The sequence below is a fragment of the Diabrotica virgifera genome, chromosome 5, assembly GCF_917563875.1.
Source record: "Diabrotica virgifera virgifera chromosome 5, PGI_DIABVI_V3a".
In the NCBI taxonomy this organism is placed as follows: domain Eukaryota; kingdom Metazoa; phylum Arthropoda; class Insecta; order Coleoptera; family Chrysomelidae; genus Diabrotica; species Diabrotica virgifera.
In genome coordinates this window covers 117,929,325-117,956,632 of record NC_065447.1, presented here as the reverse complement: position 1 = coordinate 117,956,632, position 27,308 = coordinate 117,929,325, and the positions used below count along the sequence as shown (strand labels likewise).

General features: G+C 33.5%; 1 protein-coding gene across 2 annotated transcripts in view; it reads right to left on the bottom strand.

Annotated features, from left to right (window-relative positions):
* Positions 1–4,411: 4,411 nt before the first annotated feature.
* Positions 4,412–27,308, bottom strand: part of LOC126885120 (sensory neuron membrane protein 1-like) — a 163,005-nt gene continuing 140,108 nt past the window's right edge. For both annotated transcript variants that reach the window (XM_050651552.1, XM_050651553.1), the window contains exon 8: positions 4,412–19,837. In XM_050651552.1, the coding sequence (XP_050507509.1) occupies positions 19,535–19,837 (303 nt within the window). In that variant the 3' untranslated portion in view covers positions 4,412–19,534. The remainder of the gene's footprint in view (positions 19,838–27,308) is intronic.

Below are 27,308 nucleotides of genomic sequence, written 5' to 3'. Positions count from 1 at the left end.
ACCCAGGCAATTTCCCGGATTTACAGATATCAAACGAGAAACTATATAAACACATCTGGAGCAGCCGCAACTTAGCCGACCCAGAATTTAACAACCCATGGAAATTATGCGTACCATGTTATAAAAGGAAAGAGGTTTTGAAAGAAAATCACGACTCAACAACAGCAGGCCATTTAGGAATTGCAAAAACAATTTGCCGGATTGCGCAGAAATACTATTGGCCTAAGATGTTCAAACACATTGCAGACTACATTAAAAACCTTTAAGAAGTGCCTCCAATATAAACCGTCTCAAATGCAACCAGCCGGGAAAATGCAACCGTCCGCCGTAGAAAAGCCTTGGCATACTGTCTCAATTGATTTAATGTGACCATTCCCAAGATATACAAAGGGAAACGCTTTCCTGATAGGTTTACCAAATGGGTCGTCGCCCAACCAATAAAAGCAGCATCTACAAACTCCCTCATCGACTTTCTACGATTAAAAGTAATTATGCAATTCGGTATCCCAAAGAAAATCATCTCGGACAACGGCGCGCAGTTCACAAGTAGCAGCTTTAGGGCATTCATGAAGTCCTACAACATAAGTCACAATCTAAGACCACCATACTCGCCTCAATGCAATCCAGTAGAACGAACAAACAAGGTACTGAAAACAATGATAGCTACTTACGTGGAGGATAACCATAAAGACTGGGACAAATTCATACCAGAGTTCTGCTATGCCATAAATTCGTCAAAACATGATTCGACAGGATTTTCACCAGCGCTTCTCAATTTTGGAAGAGAATTAGATAAAACAGATGTGACAAACGACCAGGGTATACAGGGGTACGCAGAAAACTTAAGCAGGTTAGAAGCATTAAGAGAATTGGTGAAAGTACACATGGTACACGCTTTCGAGGACCAAAAGAAACATTACGATTTAAGACGAAGAGACTGGCGGCCACATCCAGGAGATCGGGTCATGAAAAAGGAACATTATCTATCATCGGCTAGCGCAGCGTTCACCAGCAAGCTAGCGCCAAAGTACCCGGGACCATACATAGTAACATCCGTGATATCACCAGAATCGTAAAACTGAAATTTGCCGACAGCAGTAGCCGCAAGCAGATGACGGCGCATGTAAAAGATTTAAAGCCGTGGGTGGAGGAAGACGTCTCGACAGAAATCCCATCCCCACCAAAAGAAAACGGTATTTAAGCAGCAATACTAACACTCAGAATTTAGTTCGTCCACATCAACCATGGAAGATATACTAGACATTCCTGAGCAGATGACCCCTCTAGAAACGCCAGAGAGACCCGGACTGCCCGTGACACCAGGGAAAGACGCGGAACGGATATTGAAGAGGTTCCACGAACTATTCGGAACGCCGCCATCCCCGCCAAGGAAGCAGAGTGCCCTCGAATTACCGGCTGCCCCGGATACGCCAACGGGTCCCGAAGCCCAAGCCCTATCCACTCCAGGAGAGCCTCAACCTGGGAATACTCCGAGCTGTTAGAAGTTGTCCCAAAGCGTCTAATCGAGGGGGGACCAAGAAGTACATAATCTCTTGCAACAATGGAAGAAGAAGATTAGTAATAAAAATACCGCGAGGACTAGATGGGATTAAACGACTGTAGATAAAAAAAAGGTATGTTACTTCTTTTTTTTTTCAAAGAGAAGGGGGTGTAATGATACGCTGATACGCGGAACACACATCGACACTTGGAACCGTGCGATTCTCTCAAATCGCGCAGATGCCCCCATCCAGTTCCACCTCTCAGAAACAACACCGGCACACGGATATTTAAGGAGTCCACAAGCAGAGATCCGACAGTCCTGAAACGACAGTTCTGGGCTCCAAATACCAGCCAAGCGAGGTGAGCTAGGCAGGCCGACCTGAGTAGCGAAGTGCACCGTACTAACGTGATCCGCAAGCTTAGGCAGGCCAACTCGAGCCGCAAGGTGCACCGTAGTGAAGTGATTTGCGGCTCATAAGTAAACGGAGGCAAGCGTAGTGAGCGAGCCCCCGATAAATGTATATATTTGAATAACATTCTTAATAAAAATCATTTTTTAATAATATTGTGGCTTATTTCCCATTCTAAATAGTTAAAACATTGTTAATTTTGTTCTTCTTTTCCAGACGTCTACCCGGAGGAGGACTTCGCTGCGACGAATAGAAATGAGATATATTATTTTTATTTATTTTGTAAACAATTAGATTGAATAGAATTATTTTGTTTTAACCTGTGTTTTACTGAGTCTGTCATCTTAGAAGAACTAACCATCACAGCCCTGAAAAATCCTTTTTTGTTTTCTTTAGTTAGAGTCTTCCTTCATATCACTTCATAGAGTGCTTTCGTGGCTTGTTTTCCCCGTACTATTTTCATTTCTATATCTTTCATACAATTTCCATCTGGGTTTGTCATTTACCCTAAATACTTAAAAGTCTTACAACTCTTAATAGTGTCTTCTAAACTTACATTTAAATCAGCAACCAATCTGTAATCAATTATGTACTTTCGACTAGATTAAATTGGTTTAGACTAGGCTAAACTAGTTTATCCTGATATAAAAACATACACTTTAGGATAAACTAGTTTGGCCTGAAGTGTGCATCTTTATATCAGGATAAACTAGTTTGGCCTAGGCTAAACTAGTTTGGCCTGAAGTGTGTGTATTTATATCAGGATAAACTAGTTTGGACTAGGACAAACTAGTTTGGCCTACGCGCGATAGGACAAACCAATTTGGCCTAGGCCATACTAGTTTATCTTAACGGGCTTAGGACAAACTAGTTTAGCCTAGGCCAAACTAGTTTGTCCTGAAATCGGGTTTGGCCGGTAACATATATGCATTTCGTATAGTGTGTATACTATAGGTATACTACACACGTCGGCGTATGTCTCACTTTATGTTTTGACTTAATTTGTTTGAAAATGAATCATGACGCATGGGAAAAGCTATAGCGGACGAAGAATAATCTATAGTTGTTAAGCAGCTTTTAATAATATAAAAATATACAGGCTGTACATTTAAAATTTTGTTTAAAAAGCGCATGTTTATATTTAAAAATTGACGGGTCTCGGCATTTATTATAATTTTTTTAAAACAAGGACAAAAATAATTTTATTTTATTAATGAGTTTCACCCTGTATCTAGTATACATGTTACAGTTCAAGTTGATTACTCAGTTGGAGTTGACTATTCTCAGTTCGAGTCAACTCAAATGGTTTTAGTAAAAGTTGATTTTAAGTATTAAATGAAGATTGTTATTCAACATTTCGTAGTAACCGTAGACTCCAACTAGGAAGAGTATACTCTTCCCAATGCCATTTAGTAAGAGTTGATTCTTTTTCAATTATTAAGTCAACATTTTTACTAGTCAAAGTACCTACACTCCAACTAGGATGAGTAGATATGCTGAAATATAAACTAATAAAATAATAAATAGTTTAAATAAAGTTTTTATTATTTGTTGCTAAATTGCAAGGAGCTGTAGCATTTTGAATTACATTTCACATTTTCTTCTTGCAGAAACATTTGTTGGACATGCACTTTATCTGGAAGGAGCATCTGAAAAATCCTTGTCCAGTTCTTGTTGATTGTGCTATTACAACTGTTCTTAGAGGCACTTCCTTACCCCTTGCGACTTCGTTTTCATTGATCATGTCTACTTGGCACCGAGAGTGCATTTCACTGAATACTAACTGCTTAACGACCACTCCTTTCGACATTTTCATACCTTGTCTTTGGTTGATTATTCATTATCATATCTTTTAAAAAATCTGTGATCATTACTTTATTTTTAGATTTAGCCTTCAGATCTATGACTATTTTAATGTATTCTTCATAGTTTTCTTTTGATAGTGTCAAATTATTTGCTTTTGCCCTCAAACGCCTATCTCTTAACTTCTCATGAAAAAGATCCGCATGGGTTTGTGGCATTTTAAAAATAATCAACAGTAACTTATTAAAGCATGAAACATCTAAAATTAAAAAAGGAATAAAAACTAAGTACTTGAAAATCTCCAAACCGGAACCATCACAAAAACAAACACCTGCTTCTAGAAATAAAATGTTATGTATGTGTAGATAACAGTAAACAAAGAGATGCACACGCATCAAAAAAGCACGTGGGATTCTACATTTATTGAATAGATTCAAAAGTCAACTCAAACTAGTAAGAGTTGTTTTTTTTCCGGAATCTACTTTTACTAACAAGAGTTAGGAAGAGTCTACTTCAACTAGTAAAAGTTAAATTTAATTTTTTAAATCAACTCTTACTGCTCGTTTTAGTTTTAGTTGACTCGAAATAGGATTAGTAAACTCTAATTGAGAATCAACTTAAAATATAATATATCTACAATTATTATTTCTGTTAAATTTTTGGGATTTGTATTAGGTACTTTAAAACAAATGAAATTACACTTTTTATTATTTATTTATTTATTTATTTAAAATTAATATTAAATAACAATTGCTAATCATTTGAAAAATAAACAACATCTAGTGAATATAAACAACTATGTAACAATCATTGGCGTCTTTTATGCCATATTGTAAATTGCCAACGCAATTTGTGTATTCCTATCAGATTGTGATATAATAAACCTAATTTTGTTTGACAAAGTAAAAAAAATGTCTGAGGGAGACAGTTTTTGACAGATAGTTTTTTTCAAGAATTTTTAATTGGATTTTAAAAAGTAAGAAACCATTGTAAATTAGTAAGCAACGAACTCATTTTAATATTAGATTTCCCTTTGATAAAACAATAAAACAAGTAGTGTAATCTAAATTCGTTCTACCGAGGTTTACTTTGACATATTCGGAATAGGAAACATACCTACAACACAAAAATTCCTACCTCACACTATTAACTGCTCAAATCAACTTAATCTTTCATTAAAAAAAAGAAGAATTATTAGAAATAGTGGGAGTGTATACTAATCTCATAAAATTTTGTGGAGTTTATTTCTACAAAATATTTTTATTTTGTACAATAAATAATTTTCTCATTTGTTATCAATACATTATAATGGTGTAAATAAATAATATTGGCGTAAGGTTTATGTTATTTATGTATGTTTCCTGTTACTAATATTGGCTAACAGCAGGTATGTTTGGTTGTGTAGTAATTTCCAGTCACGTCTAGCAACTGACCTTCCCAAAAAAGAAATTACTAACGTCACTAGACAGTTGTGCCACAGAAAAGCGATTCGACTTTTTTTATTAATTATTTAATTAATATTCTTAACATAACATCTGTAAAACATGATGATATAAACAAAACGTGTTTCTAACACTCTGGATTTCCCTCAGCAACATTATAATTACAGATTGACAGATTTTTGAGATACTTAAAATTTAATTATCAATGTTGTTTTTAGGTAATAGCTTTGAGGTAATAGACTATTATAATAAAACAAAAATCAGAATGGAAAATCCAAGACACAAGGGTATACAATGCAAAGGTGTAGAATGCGGAGCTGACCATTATCTACTAATCTCTCGAGCTCAAATCTCCTTCAAACATGGAATAAATGAAATATCGCAAGAGGAAAAGAACAAAAAATAGTTAAAGAGACCAAATTTAATCTAACTGGGCTGTATGACGACAGCACCAGGTCTCCTTACCAGAACAGACTGGATCAAAAACTTGATCAAATTGACCTGACATGTAGCACCAATACAATATACGACAAAATAACATTTGAGATTAATTAAGCAGCCAATGAAGCATTAGGTATGGAAGAGCTTTCAAATACTAGGAGAAATATTAACATAATCTGGAGCGATGAACTTGAACAACAGAAACAAATAAAACAACAGAAGTATCATAAATGGTTGAAATCACAAAACACATAGTGATACAACCCAATACCGCGAAGAATTAACCAAATATAAAAAAAATGTTATCAAAAAATGAGAACCATACCTGGGTACAGAGATGTAAGGAAGTGGAATGTCACCTAGGCGGAAGCAGATTCTCAGAAACTTGAAGGTTTATTCGAAATCTAAGAAATGATAATAGAAATAATGCAAATAGTCAAATTATTGATTTAAAGAAATGGAAAACCCACTACAAAGAAGAACTTCAAGCAAATGGGCAGGAATACATAAATATATCACCAAAGCACTACATTTTAAATTAAATTAAATGACGAATTCGTTGAGAGAATGATAATATCACTAAAAAATAAAAAACATGTGATCCAGTAGGAATCCCAGCGGAACATATAAAAAATGAAACTGCAAAGTTGATCAAATCAATAACCTTAATTTTCAACAACTACACAAATGGAGAAAACATACCAGAAAATTGGAAAAAAGGATGGATAACGCCAATACACAAAAAGGGTAACATAGAAGACTGCAAGAACTATCGATGTACCTATTACTGTAACCAGCAACTTTAGCAGATTATATGGAAAAACTTTAAAAACTCTAATAGAAAATGAATATGCACCTTTTGAGATCGAACAACAAGCAGGATTCCGAGCAGGAAGATGCTGCATCGACCACATCTTCACGCTCAACTAACTCAACGAAAAAAAAAAAAAGTAGCCAGAGACAGAGAAATACACCTAATATTCGTCGATCTGACTAAGGCATATGATATCATACCACTGTGTAAATTATGGTAAGTTCTGGAAAAATCCCCTATTAATATAACTTTAATAAAAGCAGTGCAAAAGTTCTATAACAACATTCAAGCAAACACAAAAATCAACAACAAATTATCCGATAGCGTTATGGTGAATAAGGGACTACGATATGGGGGTGATTTCCCAGAATAAAGATCATCTAATATTTATGAGAAACCGGTTGTTTCAAGAATACAAAAAATGGGGCCTATACGTCAATATAGAGCAAACGAAATATACAAGAGGAAAATGAAAGATTACCCATGAACGAATATAATATAAAACACGCTGTATTTTTCTGTCACCGTCTCACAAACAAAATTGGCCAACGCAAGTATGTACATGTAATACTTATATATAAGCTGTTCTTATAGTACTGGTACCAGTTCATTATTTTCTGGAACATAGAAAATATGTGTTTAATATGATCGCTCATGGGTAATCTTTCATTGTTAAAAACGGAGTATAAACTCACGAGTATGTTCTCATGAGTATGAGCATAAAGTATAAGTTTATAGATACTCTATTTCATAAGAATAAAAATATTTTGATGTGCTGAGTTTCTACTCACAGTACATAAGTGTAGATGAAGTTAATAAACAAAGTGAAAGGACAGAATTTGAAATCGAGGAAAGAATTATAAAAAGGAAAGAAAGTTATAGGAGATTTGAACTTACTACTTTGGTCAAGAACCGTATCAAAAGAAAGGGAATTACAGCTATATATTAGTATCTTTAAAAGCGTGGTACTGTATGGATGTGAAACCTGGCAACTGAATAATCGAACAGAACAAAAGTTGCTCGCTATTAGATAATTATAAATCTACCTACCAAAGCAATTAAAATGCTAACTCAATTGTGTAATGCGGTACTAAGGCTAAAACACTTCCCAATCCAATGAAAAATTGCGGAAATTATCCTTATACAAAAATCAGGAAAACCTCCAAATGAGCCCACTTCATATCGACCAATTAGTTTAATGCCAGTATTGCCTAAGATCATGGAAAAAAATAATAGAAAAAAGATCTCTACAAATACTAACAGACAGAAATATGATACCCGACAACCAATTTGGCTTTAGGAAAGAGCATGGTACAGTCGAACAAATTCACAGAGTGGTCAACGTTATAAATAAAACATTTGAAGAAAAAAGTTACTATTCAGCAGCATTCCTCGATGTTAGCCAGGCTTTTGATAACGTTTGGCATCAAGGACTGTTGTATAAACGGAAAAAGAACTTACCAGAGAAACTATATACACTCCTTAAGTCGTATTTATCAGAAAGACACTTTCGAGTGAAGTTTGAGTCAGCCTATACAAAACTATATCCCATCAGATCAGGGGTACCTCAAGGAAGCGTTCTGGGACCACAACTGTATCTGGTTTACACAGCCGACTTACCCACAAATCATGATACAACGACCACCACCTTTGCAGACGATACTGCAATTCTAGCAGTACACAAAAATCCCGTCGAAGCTGCTGCTAAACTCCAGAGAGTATTAAATCAAATAAATACATGGGCTCAAAATTGGAGAATTAAATTGAATGAACAAAAATCAAACCATATTGTTTTTACAAAATGTCAAAGTGAATCACCTACAGTAACAATAAATAATAAGGTAATTCCCTCAGTTACCTCTGTAATATACCTGGGCATTCACTTGGACAGGGGATTAACCTGGAGAACCTATATATGGAACAAACGGAAACAACTGGGCATAAAATTTAGTAAGCATTATTGGCTTCTAGGGCGTAAGTCTAAGCTCACGACAAGAAATAAACTGTTAGTCTACAACACAATATTCAAATCAGTCTGGGTATATGGTCTGCAGCTCTGGGGAATAGCATCCAAGTCGAATTTATCCATAATTGAGAGATTCCAGTCCAAGGTGTTACGTTCAATAATCGATGCTCCGTGGTTTCTTACTAACAGGGATATTTACAATGACCTGGAAACGAAAACCGTCAGTGAAGTGATAGTGGAGTTAAGTGCAAAATACATCGTACGTCTTGAAAGCCACGCGAATGTGCTTGCAATTAATTTTTTAGACAACAGTCAGGAAACAAAACGGTTAAAGAGGCAGACACCATTAGATTTACCGCACAGACATTAATATTGTTACAGTAGCTAAGTTAATATATGTAATACAGTAATTTAATATTATCTTTCTAGAGATGTGTGGCGCTGGTCACAATCTCTTCATGTCATTATTTCTCAGATAAAATGTGCCTATTGTTATATGTTATAACAGATTGCCTAATAAACATATAAAAAAAAGTTGCTCGCAATGGAAATGGACTTCTGGTGAAGATCGGCCTGCATTTCTAGAGTCTCACACATAACGAATGAACGAGTACGAGATATTATGAATAGGAAAATAAACATAATAGAAGAAATCCAAGAAAATTTGTTGGTATGGCCATGTACAGAGAATGGAGGAACATCGACTCCCAAAGCTAATAATGGAATGGCAACCCCGGAAAGAGGAGAAGGGGCAGACCGAATATTACCTGGATAAGTGGAATCCAGAAAGCAATCTCTGAGAGAGATCTACGACCAGAAGATTGGACAGATCGACGCAACTGGAAAATAGCAACCGGAAGGCGAAGGACGCTATAAACCGGTGTTATAATATAACTTTGAGGTAATCAGTTTTGTAAGACCTTGAAGGAGTTGGAGAGGATGAACATTGCCAGATGAGAGGAGATCCTGCTTGGAACATATTCCATACGAACTTAATGGAATTTATGTCAGGCAATTATTGTGCTGCACATAAAAGAAGAGCAGTGTGTTTATTACCAAATCAATCTTTTAATTTTGTAACAGTATGTAACGCCGGTTAAGACCAGTACCAATAAATATCAAATTAAAGAACATGTTTGAAGGTACGGTCATTATATCTGTACTAATGAAAGTGTTCTTTAAAAAAAAAGGAAAAGTTTTTGTGAAAATTTGTGTGAAAAATTGTTTTAGCCCACTTTATAATTTGTAGATCATCATGTGGACTAAGTATCACTATTTTTGAAAAATGTAAAAACAAAACCACGCTTCATATATGTAAATAATATAGAACTCTATTATTGTAAGACCTAATGCACATGTAGTGGCCACCTTAGTTTAGTCTTAACACTACGTACCATAAAATCTATTAATGTCCGACTGGTATATTATTTTTCAAATAATGACATGATTTCGGAGTCAGTTAAGTACGATATAATGCCCTTGGGCGTTATTTTTAAAAATAACGCCCTAGGGTATTAAATTTAAATAACGAGTTAAATACTGTCAAGTTGATAAATAATAAGCAAAGTAAAACTATGGTTACCACAATTACGTTACGACTATTGCTGGTAGGTAAATGTACTTATTTGAAAACTAATTAATTCAAAATTCATTCAAATTTTTTGAATATAAAGAATTATTTAGTCGGACATTAAACGTTGAAGGCACCACGGGTATTATAGATGATAACCTTGGTACCTTAATAACTATAATGCAAGTGTGGTTTGCAGGTCAGCGTCCAGTCTATTTTTAATACTTCCAATAGGTTCCATAAAAGTTCTCGTGTTACTCGTGTAGTTGTAATATACATTTTAGGCTACCTATTGGATCATAGTAGCATGTGGACTACCTTTATGTCTTTTAGTGATACATCGAAATATTGGAAATCAATCACAGTAAAGATGTCGTGCAACATAATAGTGCATGTGAGAGAGAAAATCCTTTCAATGATATTTACTGTACTTAACTACACATGTACTGCTATTATATACATACTACATAGGCAAAGAATACATATCTACCAGTGGTAGATATGTATTCTTTGACATAGGTATAATACTAAATACAGACCATGATCATCGTTGCTCTAAAACAGTCTTGTTTTAGTATAAAGAACCTTCAGTTGTATTTCTTAGATATATACAATAGGCACAATCTGCCTGATACCTCTTTTACCTTTATTTTATATCATATGGATATATCGCACCCCGACTTCGTCATTGCCATAACCCCGAAATGGTAAACTTTTTAGGAGAGCAAATACAAGATTTTATGTGAACTCTTTTCATTTTTTTTTTATCTGCAACGTCACTATCTAAGTTGACCAAATTCTGCACTCATGAACCTCGATAACTCGGATTAATCGGGACCGCGGCCGATCCGGGTTATCGAAAATCCGGGTTAGCCGGAGAGCATGGTAAAAATTAATAAAATACGGTATACTTATAGATAAAGTCCGTTATAATTAAAATAACATGAAATATATACGCACAGTACACATCTAACTTACCTATAGTTGTATAGAGTATAGTATAGACAGGATAGAGTATTGTTCATAATATGTTCATTTCTAGGTAGAAAAACTCAGTCAGTTTCGGTTGCCATCGGAACAATGTTATGTTATTTAAGAACAGTGGCTCTTTCATTGTTTAAAAGACCATTGTTTAAAAAATAATTTTTTAAAAGACCGTTGGAAATAAATAAAGGAATAACAGGTGCCTCTTGTTTGCGATAGCCCCAGATAATTAACATCGCTCTGCCGCCGCCGTCGTGAGTCATTTTTACTATCGTATAGTTCAAATTACACAACATAATACATACATTTTTATCGTTGAAATGTTTGTCTGATGAAAATCGGTCCAGGTTAGTCGGACTTCCGGGTTATCGGGGGCCGACTTATCGAGGTTCCACTGTATTTATTTTTAGGTACATTACTTTACCCTGAAATTCACCATTAAAATATGATAAGGTGATAATGTTAAGGCACCCATATTCAAAATTGAGAGGATTAGGGCGCATCAATCTGCTGCAGGTTATAGCACTAACACAGGTTTTATTTGAGTAATTTTTCTTGGCAAACAAAGGCATTATCACATATTAGGGCAATATTCAAAGATGAATTGAATTACCACACATCCACTCTCGACCACAGCGTGACGCAAACTGTTTGTGGCGCTCTTGCTAATGCCGAGAGCCAAAATCGGAAAAGGTAATACACAGCGACACAGGCCATAAAAGACAACGCCTGTAGGAACGTGTTAGGCCAAAAAAAATATTTTCCTTTTTTTTAGGGTTATGGATAGTGTGACCAACTCCAATTCAGTCGAATTCGGGACAACGCTGAAAAAGATACCTGAAATCCGGGACTTTTCAATGAAAATCGGGCCATTTTTTGGGCAGCTGATTCATGTGTGTACATGAATTGTTATTGTTTTTGAATCCTCTTTTCAGAAGACGATAATTAAAATATAGTAACCAAAAAAGTTCACAGTGAGTTTTCGTAGAACTATAATACGACGATATAAAATGCATGCGTTTTGGATGTGGTAATACGTATTAGTGTTACAGTCTACAAATTGTTGAGTTTTTTCATCCCACCAATTCCATTCGATGTGAAATCTTAGAAGAGTAACGTATTCAAAATTTCAAATAAAATTTTAGCAAAAAAGGTTGAACATTCGGATGGCCCGGAAGCCTTGTTCGGGACACTAGGACACGACTTCGTAATTTGGGCCATGTCCCGGATTTTTCGGACTAGTTTGTCACACTAGTTATGGCACTAACGAAGTCGGGGTGCAATATGTAGGTATGCGAACTCTAGATTTTTTAGTAGTAAATATTGTTCATTATTCAACTATCCTTTGTGCCAATAAATTTTTGCCACAAGGGATTTTTGAGTCACATTTCTTACTTATAATTTTTAATTTTAATTTTAATCAATCGACAATCACATCTTTATAACAGATTACACAAACATACTAACAAAAAATCAATAGTACTTTTCAACGATTCTCATTTGTTTCGAGCTTCTGTGTGCTTCATATGTTGTATAATCTTCATATGTTGTATAATATTATATGTAAATGTATAACATTAATATCATGGGCGCCCATACCCATGGACAGGGGGAGCTTTTCGGGTGCATTAAACTATATTATATGGTTATCCAAAGGATACAATATAATAGGCTGCCGTAATTAACATACGCAGATTATACAACATATGACAGAAGCTCGAAACAAATGTGAATCGTTGAAAAGCCCTACATACAATATACAAAAAACAGTCAGAATTTGATATAGTCGGTTTGCTAATCTCAAACACAATAATTGTCTAGTAATTTTAGTAATTATTTTTTTGCGAAATTAGTTACATTTTGACAGACTCATAGCCAATATTAAGAGCGTAGGCGCAAAATTTATTTGCTTGCAATGCTTTCTAAATGCATTCATTGTTTTCGAATCCTAAATAAACTAATAAAAATATTTAAAAAAAAAATTAAACGCAGCTTGAAAGATTACATTATTACTGAGGGCCGAAAGTCCCTTAAAATAAACAAATTGTTTCTTTAGAATAAGATGTATATGTTGAGATTGAAAATTACAATAAATTTTTTCTTTTTTTATCCCTGTAACTTATTCAAATAAATATTATAGAGGTTTTCAGGGACTATTGGCCCTCGGTAATAGTGTATTCTTTCATTTTTCGTTTAAATTTTTCAAAAATATTAATTAGTTTTCTCAGGATTTCGAAACAAATTATTGGGTGAAAAATTTTATGAGTTTAGGATAGGTACACTCCCACTATTTCTAATAATTCTTCTTTTTTTCAATGAAATTATGCGATGGCAAATTTATTTGAGCTGTTAAAAACGTGAGATAGGAATTTTTGTGTTACATGTTTCCTACTCGAAATCTGTCAAAATGCGTCTGAGTTGAGCGAACGGACTTTACCCATAGATATAATAACACAGAGTAGGCAAGTTCCGAAAAATAGCGTACCGCGAGGCAGTTCGGGTCGGTGGTCTATCTATCTCTCTCTAGCGGCGCTGAGCTTTCTCTCTCTAGCAAATGATGGCCGCTGCCTCTGTGTCAGTGTCGTTCCATAACTCCCACCTCTTGGTAGATACGCTCACACTCGTACGACAGACAAAGATAGCTAGACCACCGTACTTGATATTGGCGTTACACCCCGATGCATTGAGTGGCATATCCCTAGCCTGGTCTATTGTTAATATGTCTATGACTTTACCACCTGGTAACATCACTTCAAACAATATTTTTCAACCACAGATTACTAAAATAGGTGCTTAAGATCGAGGTCAAATTTCATTTGCAAGGAAGATACACATAACCTAAAAAGATCAGGGTGTGAGAATTTTCGCAGAATTTTCTGACCTAATTTTCTTTTTAATTTTCTGAGGACGATTTCCGGAAAGGAAGTCGAAACTTCAAACAATAGTTTCATAAGGAATGTAATTTTCATTACACCAACAATAATTGTGGCTCAATCCCTTAAATCAAATACCTTCTAAATTTAACATGCCACAAGTAAACAGTTTTATAACTTTGATAATTTTTAACCAGTTTTATTATTTCTGATGGCAGCATACTCTGAAAGATAGAAAAAGAATAGAAGTAGTAGAAATCGATTATCTAAAGAGAGCGTTTGGTATATCAAAAACGATCACATCAGGAATGAAGATATTAGAAGGAGGACAAATACTGTATATTTCAGTGTAGATAAAATTGAAATGAGACAATTAGTGTGGTATGGTCACGTGAAACGAACGAATAGAAATAGATGGCCAAAGAAACATTTAAATTACATACGACATCAAAGAAGAAGAAGGGGAAGGCCTTCAGTTACCTGGGAAGATAATGTACGGTACATAATTAGAGATAGAGCTATCAAAGAAGACGAATGCATAGACAGAAAACGATGGCAGTCGAAATGCTAGAAGCGGCAGAGCAGAGGCTGTAGGAACCTCGCTTATGGATAGATAGATAGAGATCATAGAGACCTAAAAGTTCTCAACCTTTCGTTTATTGTTATTTTTCTTTGATTATGTTTTAATTTATCTTTATAATAATTATTATACAATTCTAAAGACAAAATATTTAACACACTAACACCTTGTATACTTAAATGTAGACTTTTATACTAATTTTGACAGTAATTTTTCAAAGTAATAACTTTATTTAACGTTTCGACTTTAGTGCCATCAGAAGACAACGTTTTTCTCTGGTGCCATTGACATTTCGTTTATATACGAATGTTAAAATGTAGAATAATTTATTTTTATTTAAAGTGTCTAACGTACTAAACAATAAAAGGTCATTCAAATTATGTCTAGTGCAAAATAGTATATTATGTGATATTATTCTTAATGTGCGGATATTTTTTGAATTTTTACATATTTTAGACTTTTAAAGATTTCCAACGAAACTATTTAAATCCCTATTAGTCTCCCCGCGGTAATTTTGAGTAGCACCAAATTCTGGTAATATAATTCATTTATATCCCACGTATTGTATTGAAGTAAGTATAAATACCATTTTTACTACAAAAATCACGCTTGCGTCATTTATTTCTGACGTCAGAGCATTGTTAAAACATAGATTAAGACTTTTCATCATGGCTTCTTGTTTATGCAGCTATTGCCACTTCTGCTGCCGCTGACGGAAATATTGCCCCTAATACGATATCGACGCGAGTGAGGTGTTCACATAAGTTCCTCGCCAATGTCCTCACAACTCATTACCGAACGACTCACAAGAATGGAATGTGACAACAGCATCGTCTTGCTTCCTTACTCACTTGCCGCTTTGCCGGCGGCAAGTGAGAGAGAGAGAGAGTAGCTGAATGTGAACACTCACTCGTATTCGCGCTGCCTCTCATTTGACTTCCGCCACAAAAACCGACTTTTTGGGCATCGTCGTGCAATGGCAGTAGCATGAGCATGAGCAGAGCGAGTGAGCTATTTACATATTCACGCTGCCCACTTCCCTGTCCAATTCCTTGTCGAACAGGACTGAGTGTAAATCCGGAACGCCAGATTTATACTCAGACATTGCCGCTGCTGCTGTCGGAAATATTGCCCGAAATACGATATCGATGCGAGTGAGGTGTTCACATCAGTTCCTCGCCAATGTCCTCACAAATCATTTACCGAACGACTCTCAAGAATGGAATGTGCCGACAGCATCGTCTTGCTCACTTACTCACTTGTCGCTTTGCCGGCGGTAAGTGAGAGAGAGAATAGTTGAATGTGAATACTCACTCGCGCTCGCACTGCCAGTCCTTCGACTTCCATGACGAAAACCGACTTTTTGGAGATTGCAGTGCAATGGCAGTAGCATGAGCAGCAGCAGAGCGAGTAAGCTATTTACACATTCACGCTGCCCACTTCCCTGCCCAATTCCCTGTCCAATAGGACTGAGTGTAAATCCGGTATTATTTTGTTAGTTGGGGTTTGGGCGTTGTCTGCTGCATCATCATGGTCATATTTCTTGCACAGTGAGAAGTAGACATCATTACTTGTCACATATATTTTTCTTTGTTTTTGTTTACTGTAAAATTAACCTCCACAATTTATAGTGTATTGTAGGTATGCATGAGATTTTTTTTTCTTTTATGGTCTTTGGGAACTGCGCCCATTTAGCCAGTAACACTTCTTGAAATCGACGCCTCACCATACACCAAGACAATTACGAATCCATCTCCGAATCCACTACAAAAACAATCCAGGGTAGACAAGGGAAAAAATTTTCGCACCCAGATCGTTCAGGGTGACTAACCACATACTAAGTAGGAATACGGGGTATTATTAATTTACACGACTAATTTTATAATCTAAAGTTTCAATTTACACGACTTAACATTATTTAGAAGAATCCTAAAGATTGACGGTTTGTTCAAAGCTAGTAAGTTCATCAGATTATATGGGGGATAAAACGTTTTCTTGCAATAGCTGCGTATTCAACAAATTTCTTTTTGTCACACATTTGTCACATGCAAAAATGCATGAGATTGTTTATAAAGAAATAAAAGATTTGGCTTTTTATTATCTACATTATGTGCCTACAGGTACTTTATTATTATTTAGGTATATGTATTACTAACCTAATCTAACATTAAAAAATAAAAAATACTGAAGTACCTATAGTCATTGAAATAAAAATAGGTACCGTAAAATGGGGTGACTTTGACCGATTTTGTACTTTAGTCCTATAAAAATCATATTTTAAATTTTGCTACATTTTTCTATATGCAAATATGTTATGGGTTTAGGCGTCTACTTTCAGTAGCTTAGATTATAATTACAAGAAAATAATCATGACTTAGAAAAAAAAAAAAAAAAAATAAAAAATTCACCCCATCTGGGGGAAGTTGACCGTATATGCATTTTGCCTGTAAAATTATTTTTCTTGTAAGTGGGGTTAATTTGACCGTTTTTTAAACCATTTTTTCTTAATTCGTTATATCGGTGGATTTAACAACCCTTGGAATATTAATTCTGTTTTTTTAATTAAAAATGAATTTTAAAAATTATACAGGGTGGCTGAAGTATATCACAATAGATATTTTTCTATGTTTTTGGTCAAATTCACCCCAGCGGTCAAAGTAACCCCATTTTACGGTACTAATACATATTATTTTATAACTTTTCCAAAGCTTTATTTATTTATAAACAATCTCGTGTTATACCTACAATACAATATTTTATTGGAAATAAATAGGATTTATTCACTACTATTCAATAATATTCAGTACACATGCAACTGTAATTTTTAGCTTTAAAATTAAAATGGTCTATTTTGTTAATCAGCTATACACTTTACGATTATTGTTAATTAATATATTTCGGCAAGTAATAAAAAGTGATTGGCATAATTAATTATAAGATATTATTTGTACATTAATCATTTGATAATAATAATTAATTATTAGATATTATTTGTACCGTAAGCAATAACAAAGAAAAATATATCTGACAAGTATTAATGATACCTAGCTTCTCACTATAAAAGAAACATGGCCATGACCAAAAGTCATATTCTAACGTTTTGGCAATGCTCTGACGTCAGAAATCTTGAATGACGTAAACGCGTTTTTTAGTAAATTTTAGTAAATTTGAGAATTTTCTGTTAAAAATTATCTATTCGCTCCGAACGTTAACATAGTGTCAAAGCAAAATCGACCGACCTACTCATGGTGGCGGTTGCTTGAATCTTTGTAAGGACGCTTTATTGTATGTTTAAATGGAACATTTAAAAAAAAATGCCATATCACGTTATTTGTTGTGTTGTTCACTGTAAAAATACATGGAAAACTAGTGATGTGAAATACTTTTATTTTCCTCCTTCCCAAAAAAATTAGATCAAAGAATAAAATTAATTAAAGCTGTTATAAGGATGAAGTGAGGTTAACTTTTTCTATACGTACAAAGGATGTGGCAATGTACACATCAACATATACACTGTACAATAATATTATTTACGTTTTTATAAGTTTTGTACATATTACATACACTTTTTAGCTCTGATAAATCCGAATTGACTCCAAAAAGTACGGATACGGTATGTCCTATATAACCTCACTATCGTCAATTATGTCAATAAATCTTTATTAACGACAAAAAATATTTTTGTTGAACTACAAATGACATTATAAAAGAATAACTAATGAATTCTAACAATTTTTATTTCTTTATTATCACTAGAAAATAAAATATTGAAGCAAAATAATCCCATAAGATTCAATACTAAAACGTCTTTACAAAACTGACAGCGTGTCATGTGACTGTAAATTTATGTAAATAGAGGGAGACGCACGGAGCCAATTAGTTATTAGCTGATTTTCAATACTTCAAAAATAATGGCATTAAAACGATTTTATTTATTTATTTAAAAGCTCAACAGGCCTTGCAGGCCCAGGGCTACTTCAGACGATTTAGTTTTAATAAACATTAGTTGCGTGCGCGGGTACAGTGGACAAAATAAATTGTCGCCGACAATTTCTAACCTCACTTAATATAAATAACACCGTTAAGAGATAAATATACAAGGTATATTTACTTTTAATTAATATTAATAACTAATTATTAAATTATACTAGGTAAATATACCTTGTACATTTATCTATTAACGATATTATTTATATCATTTTAAAGTGCGCATGCGCTTTGCTGCTAACTTGTCGCCGACTAGTCGCCGAGAGGCACCCGCGAATGCACTTAATAAGGGTAAGTGAAAACTAATTATTAAATTATACTAGGTAAATATACCTTTTATATTTATCTATTAACGATATCAAAGTATACATATCTACCGTAGGTAGGTATTCTTTGACGATATTATTTATATTATTTTAAAGTGCGCATGCGCTTTGCTGCTAACTGGTCGCCGAATAGTCGCCGACAGGGACCCGCGAACGCACTTAATAAGTGCGTTCGCGGGTGCCTGCCGGCGACAAATTAGCAGCAAAACGCATGCGCACTTTAAAATGATATAAATATCGTTAATAGATAAATATACAAGGTATATTTGCCTAGCATAATTTAATAATTAGTTATTAATATTAATTAAAAGTAAATATACCTTGTGTATTTATCTATTAACGGTATTATTTATATTAAGTGAGGTTAGAAATTGTCGGCGACAATTTGTCCACTTTACCCGCGAACGCACTTATTAAGGTTTGTTTACGTTTGATTAAGTGTCCTACTCTAGGATCGTTGGAAACAATCAACGCTTTTAGCTTATTGTACAAAGTTATGACCGATAAAATAAGGTGGCTTACAGGTACCGTTGGTAAGTAACTGTACAGAAATCTAAACGTAGTGAGAGACTGAGGGTTAATACAGATATTTAACTCAGGGACTGAACTATTAAACAGACAGTAGGTATCAATTGTTTGTACTGGATATTAAGTGGCATTAAAAATATCGTTATAAATATGGTTATTTTTTATAAATCAAGAAAACCATATTTTAACAATTCAGTTTAGATACAAAAAACAGTTCTCACTTTATTTTTGTTACAATTCCTTCAACAGCAGAAAATGGTTGTTGAAAATACTGTAACACAAGCTTAATATTAATTTCGTTAATTTTTTATTTGTATCTATCAAATTCATGACCGCTCATAATATTATTTGTATATCCGTTTTTTCCCTCGTTTCTAAGTTGACTGATCAACTCGTTGGTACTTCTTTTTACAGGATTATCATCAGTAGTTGTACGCTGGTGTACTGGAGTAATCTTAACTTTCTTGCTTGATTTGAAATGCGTATAGCTTCCATATCCGAATACTCCGATTGACGCAACCAGAAAGAGCCATTTCATTATGTGAGCCATTTTTAGTAGTATAAAGATATTCGAGATTTTTGTAAACAATGGACCTTCTAAGTCTAAACCCTGAAAAATTTAAAATTATTATTTATAGTTAACTGTAAATAAATATTTTAGAATACGTATAATATATGAGTTATTTGATTGGTTTTTAAGTTCGTAACTTTTCGTTAATCTATTTCGTTAAACAACTCAAGTTTGTTGAGAAAGTAATTAGGACCTATATAATAACAGTGAGAAGACATCTCGTAACGCGACAGTTCGTAACGGCGAAAGTGGTCTTAAAAAAATTACCATTAGATACTTTCATGGAATGTATGCAGAATGCGTTTTTTTTTTATAAATTCAATAATACTAAATTTGCTAAAAGATTTAAACGTTGGCGTTGCGAATTATACCGTTACGAATATGTATAGTTACGAACTGTCCGTTACGAACTGTCGCGTTACGAGATGTCATGGAACCGAAAAAATCTTTATAAATCTCGAAAAGGGAAAACTTATTAATAAATTTAACACCGGGTTTGATAGATATAATAACATCAATTATTAAGAGAAGTCTAGGTTTTCTGATATGTATATAGTTTGTTTTTTCCTGACCGCGAATATTTAAATACAAACTTTTCTCTTCTGGGGTTTGTCTGTGCTGATAAATAAAACACTTTATTCTTGCTTAAACGTTTCGGCTACTTGCCATTTTCAATAAGCACTTTGTTGATTAAAACATTACACTTTTATATTTTTACATACACATTACATTTTAACATTCACAAAATGCATGCTTCATTCTCGAGGTGTTAAGGGTGAATGAAAAAGTTAGCCCTGTTTGGCACCATATGTTAGACACTTCAAAACTGTTTTTAGGCCGTAAACCAAAGATTATAAATACAAGAGATCGAATTACACATAAGAAAAAATCCGATTAACCTTCACTAATAAGAGAAAAGAAAAAATATTTTGTAAGAATGATGTAAGTTTGCGAACTCAAAATATGGTTTGCGAATATAGACCTGGAAGTGGAAGCTAAAAAAGGGGATATGAGTAGGTAATATATAATATGTAGAAGCATTTGACTCGTGACTCGTGGGAGTAGTATACTCACGAGTAGTATACCATAATATAGATATAATGAGATAGGTATGCATTATACAACAACTCATTTCTCACGACGCCGATGACCAGATACCGCAATTTCTTATTTTAATTATGTTTAATATCTCATTTTGTTTGTTTATTCCTTTTTGCAAAATGGTTTTTGTTCATAACAGTATCAACCCTGCTCTATATTACTCCCACGAGTCAAATGCTTCTATTTTAATACCTGCTTGTATCCCCTTTTTAGCTTCCAGGTCTATATTCAATATTAACACAAAAAATATATAACATTTTAGTATTCACATTTTGAGTTAGCAAACTCACATCATTCATACAAAATATTTTTTCTTTTCTCTTATTAGTGAATGTTAATCGGTTTTTTATGTGTAATTCGATCTCTTGTACATATTTATAATCTTTGGTTTACGACCTAAAAACCGTTTTGAAGTGTCTAACATAGCGTGCCAGGCAGGGCCAACTTTTTCATTCTCCCTTAACACCTCGAGAATGAAGCATGCATTTTGTGAATATTAAAATATAACGTGTATGTAAAAACATGATGTTAAAAGTGTAATGTTTTAGTCATTAAAGTGTTAAAGTGTAAATTGAAAATGGCAAGTAGCCGAAACGTTTAAGAAAGAATAAAGTGTTTTATTTATCAGACCGAAAAACCCAGGAATAAAAAAGTTTCTATTTTCTGACAATATGTTTATTGTAACTATGCATATTCTTTGACATTTATTTTGTGGAGCGAAAATATAATTCACACCAGCTTTAAATATTGCTGACGATTCCTTAGCATCTAACAAAGTATTTTAAATATTAATTATTGCTAAAGCTAAAAACCTCTTTTGCGTTTAAGAAATCCCAAAATATATTTTTAATTTATAAAATGATTAAACAGAAGATCCGGCACTGCTGGTAGCAGATAAAATAGCCCAGTAAATGAACGGAAGATACGGCGATACCGTGTAATTTTAAGGGTCAACTCCGAATTACATAAAAATTTGGCTTTAGGTTATACTTACCCTCCACAAAGATGAACTTGTGCCGTTGGTTACTTTTACTTAGTGGGTTACATTTACCGATTCTCGGGGGTGAAAAGCGCGCGTTTAAAAACAGTCCGGAAATGGACAAACTGACTAATTCTAAACAACTTTTCCTCTATAGAGTTCTTTTTAGTAAGTCATCACTTTTCGAGTTATTTGCGATTGAAATTGTTTATTTTCGACAGAAACACGTTTTCAGGCGGTTTATCGCTAATAACTCAAAAACTAATTTATCTAATCTAATCTAATAATTAAACTAACTTATTTTATCGAAAAAATATTCTTAGCAAAAATGTAGCATAAAAACAAACCAAAAAAGTTGTGTATTCGTTAAGTCCATAGACCCAGCACAAGCAAAGTTGTAGCTCATGAAAACTACGTTTTATTCGTCAAATTCCAAGTCAAATATTTCAACGTGAAATAACTAAAAAATTGAAGCACTTTTAGGGAAAACCTATTAAAACTTTTTTAAAGTCTTTAAAAAAGCTTTAGAAAGTGGAAATTATATATATATATATTTATATATATATATATATATATATATATATATATATATATATATATATATATATATATATATATATATATTCATAACGTAATAATCCTATATATATATATATAGAAACTTTTGAATTCCTGGGTTTTCGGTCTGATAAAAATAAAACACTTGGTTATGGCTTAAACGTTTCGGCTAATTGCCATTTTCAATAAGCACTTTAATGAATAATTATAAACATTACATAAAACAAAACAAAAGACTAAAATTTACATTGCACTTGTTGGCTTGGCGTTTTGTTGTGGAATGCGAGCTTGACTCTTGAAACAATATGGCAGAATTCAAAATTGACGTCCGTTAAGGACCGTATTTAAAATATTTGCCAAATTGTACATTTATAAAAATTAAATCAATTTATTAAATTATGATATACATTGGAGAGATCCTTGATGTCAGTTTTATTATTTATGCAATTTTGGTCTTTCTTTACATGAATCATCTCCAATATACATCTTTTGTTGTAGTTTTGTTCTTTTTATAAAATTTGTACATTTTCAAAATCAAAAGCATGGTTATTTTTTATGGTCGAAACGTTTAAGCCATAACAAAGTGTTTTATTTTTATCAGACCCAAAACCCAGGAATTAAAAAGTTTCTATTTAATAATTTACGGTCTGGAAATAACAAAACTATTAATATATATATATATATATATATATATATATATATATATATATATATATATATATATATATATATATATTTATTTTTCCGCAGTATATCGTTAAGTTGTTGTTATAGAATGAGTAGTATCTGTAGAATTTTTGTTTTAACATCTTAAACATACTACAAATTGCTTTGTAAGTATTATATCACTTTTGTTAAGGTTATTTATACTTATAGACTTCATCCTTTATTTGTAGTGAACTGATGAAGCTTTCGAAATTGTAAAGCGAAACGTTTTCAATATATCAATGAAGTAGTTGACTTCTTTATTTAATTTCCAACTAAATTGACCGATTCAACCTCTGAATTCACTAGCTGAATACCTTTAAATATATATATATATATAAAAGGTTGTCTACAACTAATGCCGTTTCCCTTCTTCCCTTCCGTCAGCCAGGACTTCCATTTTTTTCGATCTTCCCAGTCTCCGTCTTCCAATCCTTTCTTAGACATGGCTTCGTCGATTTCATTTTTCCAAGATCTTCTCAGTCCTTTTCTTGTTCCTCTTGGGCTCCATTCTGCAACCTTGTTTATCCAAGTGTTTTCTGTTCTGCGTACGTGGCCGTACCATTTTAGTCTTCTCTCGTCTATATATTGCAGGGCATCTTTTTCCACTTGCATTCTTCTCCTTATTCTCTCATTTGTCATTCTGTCTCTTCTGGTGAGACCACAGCATCTTCTCCAGTATTCCATTTCGGTTGCCAGAATGCTCTTTTGAGTTTTTTTTGTTGATGACCCAAACTTCTGTGGCATATGTCACGATGCTTCTTACTATTGTTTGTTATAGCATTTTTTTTGTTTGTCCCTTGATGTTCTTATTCCAGATTACGTTATGGAGTTGTCTGATGCAAGATCTTGTTTGTCCCAATCTATTTTTTATTTCTGCTTCTGTTGTTCTGTTTTTCGACATTATAAAGCCCAAAAATTTAAAATTCTTCCTTCCTTTTATTTCAACTTGTTCTTCTATTTCTAAGTTTTTTACGTCTCCTTTCGATATTGCTAAGTATTCCGTTTTCTTCATATTTATTTTCAGGCCCACTTTTTTGTATTCCTCTTTTAGTTTTCTCACCATGTAACTGCTATCTTCTTCATCTTGAGCCATCACCACCTGATCATGTGCGAAACATAATGTGTAGAGATAATCGTCCCTTATCGGTATTCCCATACCCCTACATTTTGTCTTCCAAGTTGTCAGTGCGTGTTCTAAAAATATTTTAAATAGAGTTGGTGATGCTGGGCATCCCTGTAGTAATCCTTTTGTTGTTCTGAAGTTAGCAACTACCTTGTTTCCGATTTTTATATTTACTTCAGTTCCACTGTACATGTTCTTGATTGCTTGTGTTAGGTTAGGTGATATCCCCATTTTAGCTATTGCTTTGTACAGTTCTTTCCTTGGCACGGTGTCATATGCCTTCCTAAGATCTATAAATGCCATGCGTACATCTTTGTTCTTAGCTCTTTTTTTTCTCTATTGTCTCTTGTATTGTATGGATATGATCTAGACATGATTTCCCTGCTGTGAAACCTGCTTATTCTTCTCCGATTTTACCTTCTATATTTTTCTCTATTTTGTGCCTGAGGATCCCGCCATACAGTCTTCCCATTGTAGCGATGACGCTTATCCTCCTATAATTTTCGCAATCTTTTCTGTTACCTTTTTTGTATATCGATGTTATGTAGGCTTCCTGCCATTGTTTAGGGATTAAATTTATTGTTCTTTCCATGATTCGGCATATCATTCTTCTTAATTTCTCGGTTCCGTATTTGATTAGTTCCGCCACAATTCCTCCTTGTCCTCCAGCTTTATTGTTCTTCATGGAATTTATTGCTTGTTTAATCCCTTTGTCTGTTATGACTATTTTTTCTTCCTCTGTGGTCATTATTTTTTGTTCGTCTCCATCGATGCTGAATTCTCGTCTTTGCTATATCAGTAGTTTTTTATTGTGGTTCTCCCTCTCGTCGTCTTATATGTATTGTATAAAAGTTTTCTCTTTCTTGTTAGTTCGTAATGATTTCACAATTTTCCAGGTTTCTGAACTTCTTGTTCCTCCCATATTCTGTTCTATACTTCTACATGACCTTTCAAATTGTTCATTTCTTTCTTTCGTTGTAATAGCTCTAAACTTAAAATTATTATTATATTATATATTATTAAAAATAAGCGAGCTACACTTAAAATAAAGTTGGCCCCCATTTTTTGGTAAAAAAATCGTGAAAATCTCCGCCTGTTTAGCACCCCAAATGAAATTAATCGTTACCGCTTACAAACACAACAAACAAAATTACTTTACTTAGGTATTTTTTTATATGATCTGTAAGTTTCACCGATTTAAAGACCTTATTTTGAAATGGTTGTAGTTTTAGAAGGCTTGAACCAGTCACTAATCACGAGTGTATGCAAAATTTGAACAGCCTTACCTTAACCAAATTTTGTCACAAAAAAAAAACAGTGTGAAACTGTCATATTTATAAAATTAAAACCTACATCACTAACACTTTTTAAGTTATTGAAAAAAAGCACTTTTCTAAAATTTTTAGAAATTTTTTTTTAATATAGAACAAAATTTCTTCAAAAATAAACACTTCGAACCGGTTAAACTTACAGATCCTATAAACAGTATACATTATACATACATATAAAATAAAAGGTAAAGCGGTAACGATACATTTTATTTAGGGTGCTAAATAAAAAGGATATTTTCACAATTTCTTTAACCAAAAAAAAGCCAACTATATTTTTTAGCGTAACTCGTTTAGTTTTCTTGCTATAGTCCGTCCCACCTTGACTTTACGGTATAGGGAACATAGGCAATGCAGTTAATATGAGAGATTTTAGCGCGGTGATGCTGATTTTATCAAAAAGAATATATGTTATCGAACATTAGAGTGATTAAATTATAGTTATTTATGTACCAAGTCAGTAAAGTGACTCTTTATCGAACGAATCTGATATTATGAGCCGAGCGAGCGTAGCGAGCAAGACGAATAACAGACGAGTTCGATAAAGAGTCTTTACTGACGTGGTGCATACAAAATTTTATCGCCAATCATAAAAAACATTAACACTTACTTAACACTTACTTAATTATATCCTTCTAATGAAAAAAGAGTGTGTGTACTTAGTCCTTATAATAGTCTAAGTATGTCAATAACCATTAATATTAAACAAAAAAGTTTTCCTTACGGGGGATTCGAACCAAGTACTGACACGTCCGTAGCTAGATACACACACCGCTAGCCTACGCAACCACTTGCTAGGCACGGCCTATATTAGGTATAAAAAGAACAAATAGGCAAGTAAAAAATGTAAAAAAAATAATTGACATCAAATGAAAATACATTACACGTAGCGAACAAGGCGAATAACAGACGAGTTCGATAAAGAGTCTTTACTGACGTGGTGCATACAAACTTTTATCGCCAATCATAAAAAACATTAACACTTACTTAACACTTACTTAATTATATCCTTTTAATGAAAAAAGAGTGTGTGTACTTAGTCCTTATAATAGTCTAAGTATGTCAATAACCATTAATATTAAACAAAAAAGTTTTCCTTAAGGGGGATTCGAACCAAGTACTGACACGTCCGTAGCTAGATACACATACCGCTAGCCTACGCAACCACTTGCTAGGCACAAACTTCACTTACTAGATATAAAAAGAATAAATAGGCAAGTAAAAAATGAAAAAAAAATAATTGACATCAAATGAAAAGACATTTTACATAAATCATGGTAGATTCAAGGATATGAAAAAGAACTTTACGTACAATATAATATGTAATAGTAATTTTATTTTTGTTGAATTACCTTCATCATTAAAAATAATCGTTATCAGGTGCATTTAATAAGAAATTTAGCACTTCTTCTTGCGGCAGGGTTTTTGATTTTTTGGGAATGTAATTCCTTCCTTTTTGTTTCAAAAAAGCTGTTAAGTTTTTTATAATTGCTTATATCTATGTCTTTATTTGTGGTCAAAGTTGCCTTTAACATTAAATAATAGGACCACATAGCCGATGGAGAGTGGAGAATATTCTTTAAGCAATTCAGAGAAATATGCGAGTAAAACACTTTCACTATAATTTGTAATACAATTTTTTTCACGCCATGCTTCAAATATGTCATATTGCCTATTGTATTTTTCGATCGATTTTGCTGGGAGAAGCTCTGA